Genomic DNA, 6,722 nt, shown 5'->3' on the forward strand with positions numbered 1-6,722 from the left:
ATGGACTGTGTGAATTCCTTAGACTGATCACATGGACTGTGTGAATTCCTTAGACCAATCACATGGACTGTCTGAATTCCTTAGACCAATCACATGGACTGTCTGAATTCCTTTGACTGTTCATATGGACTGTTTGAATTCCTTAGACTAATCATATGGACTGTCTGAATTCCTTAAACCAATCACATGGACTGTCTGAATTCCTTAGACCAATCACTTGGACTGTCTGAATTCCTTAAGACTAATCAGGTGGACTGTCTGAATCCCTTAGACTAATCACATGGACTGTCTGAATTCCTTAGACCAATCACTTGGACTGTCTGAATTCCTTAGCCTAATCACATGGACTGTCTGAATTCCTTAGACCAATCACATGGACTGTCTGAATTCCTTAAGACTAATCAGGTGGACTGTCTGAATTCCTTAGACTAATCACATGGACTGTCTGAATTCCTTAAACTAATCATATGGACTGTTTGAATTCCAAAGACCAATCACAAAGCTCAATGTCTGCAGACCAATCAAAAGCAAGAAGAAATTCCACTGACAGCCATTCATATTTATCACAATGACTGCCTCGTATCCAATGACCAATCTTAAGGAATGATCTATATTTACCAAGCAAAGAGTGAATACCAAGATACTTAGCAATCACAACAACATACCCAGACAATTTGGGTTTTTATATCAACACTAAGGGATCTTACATGTAGCTGAAATCAATACCTGTACATACTGTTAATTTGTCATGCTGGTTTTTTTTTATAACTGAGATATTCATTTTATATTTGATTTTTGCACTATTTATGAAATACATATATGTAACACTCCTGATGACATTGGAATTACGATATAAATATATGGTACAATCGTACCTGATGATACAATCACTATCAGGTTCCAATTTCCATGTAAAGTAATCAAATCATTGGAATTCTGACGTATTGATGGAATATCTAATTAACACTGCAGCATAAAAATATCATATTTGGTTATAAATTCTGGTTTAAACCTTGAACCTATAAATATACTTAAAACTGGTAATCTTGTTTAACTTACCGTATAAATATATGTCACAATCTGGTGTACACTAGCATACATGCATGGGTACAACTATCTGTTTTCTTAATTAACTTAGTAAGTTAACATTATGCAAAATCTTGTCAAAATATACATAATTAATTAAAGCAATTTATAAATGAAATATACAACAAACATAAATATTTGTATATGCCATGAAAAGCAAAAAATATTCTCAACTTTCAGCTATAAACTAAATATTTACTTTTTCTACAATACTTAATGTATATTATATTAAGATGCATCCAAATAACTTCTTTTATCTTGTGGACTTGACAAGGTAATCATGGGAAACTGGGCTGCTTTCAGTAGGTAAATCTCCTAAAATAATGTGTTGATGTAAATCTCCTAAAATAATGTGTTGATATAAACAATCTTTTTAAATACAACATTTCAAAATGACAGACAAGGTAGAGTACAGTGTAAATAACAAATCCTACTGATAAACACTGCTACGTCAGTCCCACTAATTACCAACGGAGGTTTGTGTTGACTGATACACCGAGACCAAAAGTACGTCCTGATGGTATAATATATTACAGCACAAGTATGTGTTTCACTAAAATCACTAAGGGGAAATAACCTGTGTTTACATCGGTATCAAAATACCGACTAAAGTCTGCTTAACTACTAACAATGGCCAAACTTTTAATGTACTATTCTGGTACTTGTTCAAAAATTAATCAAAATGCTGAAATCCAATATCAACCATGCCATTTACTTAGGAGAATGCAACTTCAAGTTAGTAGTCAACTGAAAAATATTGACACACACATGTGTGACACCTATCCTAAAAGTAGTAAAACAAAGTGAACTCATAAGAGTCCAACACACCTTACACAGGTACCAACCTGTATCTCCATGGATTTCTAGTTACACACCGTACACAGGTACCAACCTGTATCTCCATGGATTTCTAGTTACACATCTTACACAGGTACCAACCTGTATCTCCATGGATTTCTAGTTAGAAGTGAGAACTAACGACACGTACCCTGTATATCCTCGTACTTAAACCCTGCATCATGTGGAGGATAGGACCAATAGGATTTAGTGTTATTAATTAGTCACCACACAAATAGGATTATTATGATTAACATATAGATAAGGATTTCCTGCTAAACAGTGCCCAACAGATAACATGTAGATGACCAGGAATCAATTTCATGAATCAATTTTATGTCCAAGTTACTGATGCAAAATATAAAAAAATGGAATATCTTTATTGGAATTATATGTGTGTATCAGAAAAAACTGGAACCAATTCACCCTTCATTTAAAATTATAAAATAATTCAAATCTGCTTTTAAAAATTTAACGTATTACCATACCAAACCATACTTTTCTAATCTATTTTGAAATATTTCCTATGGGTAAAATTTACAGGGTGTATCATAGTTGCCAGAGTCTACTGGACCTGTATGTTACCTCAATTTTTAAGTTTTAAGTTTTATAAGATTTTTAAAATGAAAAAAAGGAAACAATTTTCAGTGTTTACTTTTAGTGAAAAGATGCTACAATTGAAAACGGTAAAAATGAGCTATTAATGGTTGATTTGGACCTGCTATGGCAAAAATATCTGAGCGAATGTGCTGTATAAAACCGAGGTAAATATCGGGTATTCACAGGTGAAATGCAGGTTTTATGAAACAATATATAATTGACTTGCCATTGTTTCATAAAACAACACTTGCCTATTGTTGGTAAATAGGTTGGCACTCTGAGAACACCCCAATGTACATGAAAGTGAGGCAAGGTCACATTTTCCAAGCCCATGTATAACCCTAACATTCAAAAATGAATCCTTGCCAATATTCTGCAATATTTCACTACAAAAATAATTTCATTTTTCAAAATAGATTGTCAAAAGAAGTTTGGAAGTTTCCATAAAACATTCTAGTGAAATATAGTGCATAAAATAGGTACAAGAAGATTAAATGTTTGGCACTTAGGCTGAGCCCCCAGTTCAACCTTACATATGAGTAAAACAAATGTCACCTGTCATACTTTTAAGTCGTCACTTTTTGTTAACTAAAAAGTCACACATTTTCCGTTTATTCACTGTACATGTGAATGGTATTCTATCGATAATTAGACATAATGTCTGTACCTAAACAGTCTCAATCTGGTACAGCCCAAAATCCACTTGCATGTGTTTTTTTAATATCAAAATGTGACGAGATTGTCGTACTGGTATTCTTTATACCCTTCCTAATTTGTATAGCCGATTTTAATTCATAATGAAGTCATGATAGGTCTGAAAACCTAATGAAAGCCAACAGGAGCCTAACTGTATGTGTTGTTATTCGGATGCTACATGATTAAAATTACTTCCCAACAGAATCCAGATAATTGTTTTTAAATCAATAGTCTGATTAATATCTATTAAAGGTTCCTACTTAATATTCAGTATGTATGCCATAGTAAGGCATCTGTAAACAGATCGTATGACTTCCATCTAAAAAAATCATAGTAGTTAAAATAGAAAGAAAAAAAGGCTAAACAAAGTCAAAATAAAATATCTTTTGTTAAAATACAGGTCTCTTGTATGTCATAATTTTTTTCCAATTTAAACTTTTCCTAATACAAGTAGTGTTTCCAGGATACATTGTGTCATGGTTACGAGTTCTTGTCTAACGTAGAGACCGACATAATATTCTCACAGATGTTTCCACTCATACTCAATCACACTATGAGAAGCCATGTCAGAGTACAAATCAATTTTTAGACAATGGTGACCAGTTTCTGATGAGGTGGTTGTCCGTTGCCTGTTCACGATGATGCTATACCACCTTGTGGACGCGGAATGTCTTGTTACTCAGGACAGGTTTAAAAAGCTTCAAGAAACGTGTCCCATTGTATCGAATCTCATCACAAAATCTCGCCACTTTACTGCGAACAAGTCCAGGCTCCATCTTGCCGTTACTGGCATCAGGAAGCTGCAGAGTAGACAAAGGAATGGGTCAGAGGTCATGATGGCCGATCCCATTTACAAATGTAAGACAAAGTGCAAACAATAAATAGTTTTCAACGTTACTTATTTGCAATGTGTTCTTAAGGATAATATCGCATCCAATGTTTGGCGATACTTACATGGCCATTGTGAAAATCCATCAAATCCGGGGTCCGACACCCATTCCTTGACGGAGCTAAACAAATACTGTCCTCCAAAATTATATAATTAGCTTTATGCTTCTTTAGTAGTTTGTGCACATCCTCCGGTGTTTTTCTGGCATATATTTGATAAAGCTTTAAAACAAAACAGAGAAGGAAAATCAGCTACTTCAAATACCAGTACAATTGAACCTTCTGGACAAGGATATATCTAAGTAATGTGACATCAAATACAACCAACTAAGTCAAGGATATATCTAAGTAATGTGACATCAAATATAACCAACTTAGTTAAGGATATATCTAAGTAATGTGACATCAAATACAATCAACTAAGTCAGAGACTAGGAAAACTAAGTCAGAGATAACCAGACAAAATAATGGAGAACATGTCCTAGTCTATAGTCCTAACTACTTCTATAGTCCTAACTACTTCTATAGTCCCAACTACTTCTATAGTCCTAGTCAATAGTCCTAACTTATTCTTTAGTCCTAACTTATTCTATAATTCAATAGTCCTAACTACTTCTATAGTCCTAGTCAATAGTCCTAACTTATTCTTTAGTCCTAACTTATTCTATAATTCTATAGTCCTAACTACTTCTATAGTCCTAGTCAATCATCCTAACTACTTCTATAGTCCTAGTCAATAGTCCTAACTACTTCTATAGTCCTAACTAATTCTATAGTCCTAGTCAATAGTCCTAACCAATTCAAAAGGCCTAGTCAATCATCCTAATTTATTCCTTTTTTTTAAAAGATGATTTAGGCTGAAATAAAACTTAAATCTAGCTTTCTTTAGGTGAACAGTATTTTCAACAGAACTGTGCATTAAGTAATAACTGTAGTATACAGTTATCTTATACAAAAATTGTATGTGCTGTGCTATTTTAGTTTCACAGTACATAAGTTTTTTGTTCCATAATCTTAAGAAACTCTGAAACTGGCCCATTGGTATATCTACTACCCAAATTTCAAATAAGACATTACTCTTGCATAGATGTGATTGCAAATAAACTGTTCAGTAAATCTTACATCTTTTGTTTTGTCTCGTAGTTGTTTGTCCTCGTAGTGGGGGTGATTTGTGATTGGACGACCAGTACATAGTTTGACGCCGGCCAGTAACTGCATACTCCCTGTAAATGCTGCCTTTTTGGGGGTTTCTTTTCTGTAGGAATGACAAACATGTGTATATCACAAACCTACACATCCTATACAATTTCCTTGACCTACAAATAATTGTGTAAGATAAAAGGCGACTGTAACATGTATTTTGTTCCAGTGCCTCATTACTTTTTGAAAATAGAGTGCTATCCATGTCACTTTTTGTCTCTACCTTAATTGAAGATAGACATTCAGACTGTTTTTGCTATAATTTTCATATAGAAAAAAAAAGTCTTTATACTTGCATTATTTGAGCCTTTTTACGTACATGGTCAAGAGCATCCTATCTATAGTATGGGTTATATGAATCAAATGCTACTTACTTTTAACTTATATGGAATTTGGAATGTTTTAACACCAAAACTGAACCTAAGTTAGACAAAGTGTTTAATGTATGTTTTACGGGATCACTGTAATACGGTATGGTAAGGAGGCCAGTATATTTATCAAAATATTTGAATGTGTGATTTGTGTGAATATTTGATTTTTGTTTGTTTGTATCTCTTAGGTTTGTGTTAGATTTACGTATGATACAAGTTTTGAGTTTTTCCTTTTTGCAAGCCTCTGGCAGGCACATTGCAACATGTTTAATACAAACATTGTTTGTGTATGAAGTAAAACTTTGATATAACATATTTCCAAACTGATGAATCTTATTGAAGATACAAATTAATCGATTTCTATGTTAGTGTATTTTAAGTGGGCCAATCCTCGTAACTGTCCATTTCTAAAACATAGTGAGTCTTGGCTCAGTTGTTTTGAAAAGATGTACAGTTACTCTGTCATTTACCCTTCCATCAGGAAAATGACCAAACATTCACAAATTCCAGGTAATCTGGTTAACACTTACTTAATCCATTCCATGAGCTGAACTGTATCAGGGTCCCAGAATTCCTTTAATTCTTCTAGCTCTTTAAATACTGGAGGGAGAGCCTAGAAAACAAATATACATATTTAAGATACTTGTTATCTCCTACTCATATATGTCGCAGTTGAAACACTTCATGTAAAACTAGAAAATTTCTATATGACATGACTGCTTCCCACTCCCATACAAATTTGTGTCATGGTAAAATATACATGTATTTCTATAAATAGTAACAGTAACCTTGGCCCTGACCTTGGAATCCTGAAATCTAACTCATTCCAGGTATTCTCATATTTGAACTTGGTACAAAGTTTGATTTTTTTTTTGTGAGAAATAAAGTCGCTGAGCAATACACTCTACCTATGCCTGTATAATGTAGAACATGTATGGGACACTCTACCTAGGCCTGTATACTGTAGAACATGTATGGGACACACTACCTGGGCCTGTATACTGTAGAACATGTATGGGACACTCTACCTAGGCCTGTATACTG

The 6,722-nt window shown here is 33.8% G+C and overlaps 1 protein-coding gene across 1 annotated transcript in view; it reads right to left on the reverse strand.

Moving 5' to 3' along the window:
* Positions 1 to 239: 239 nt before the first annotated feature.
* Positions 240 to 6,722, reverse strand: part of LOC110464134 (probable C-mannosyltransferase DPY19L3) — a 62,368-nt gene continuing 55,885 nt past the window's right edge. Inside the window, exons 15-18 of the mRNA XM_021519200.1 lie at positions 6,209 to 6,291; positions 5,230 to 5,362; positions 4,174 to 4,329; positions 240 to 4,019 (exon numbers count right to left, since the gene is read on the reverse strand). Coding sequence (XP_021374875.1) covers positions 3,864 to 4,019; positions 4,174 to 4,329; positions 5,230 to 5,362; positions 6,209 to 6,291 — 528 coding nt within the window. The 3' untranslated portion in view covers positions 240 to 3,863. The remainder of the gene's footprint in view (positions 4,020 to 4,173; positions 4,330 to 5,229; positions 5,363 to 6,208; positions 6,292 to 6,722) is intronic.

This window comes from Mizuhopecten yessoensis, unplaced genomic scaffold (genome assembly GCF_002113885.1).
Source record: "Mizuhopecten yessoensis strain PY_sf001 unplaced genomic scaffold, ASM211388v2 scaffold10963, whole genome shotgun sequence".
Lineage (NCBI taxonomy): Eukaryota > Metazoa > Mollusca > Bivalvia > Pectinida > Pectinidae > Mizuhopecten > Mizuhopecten yessoensis.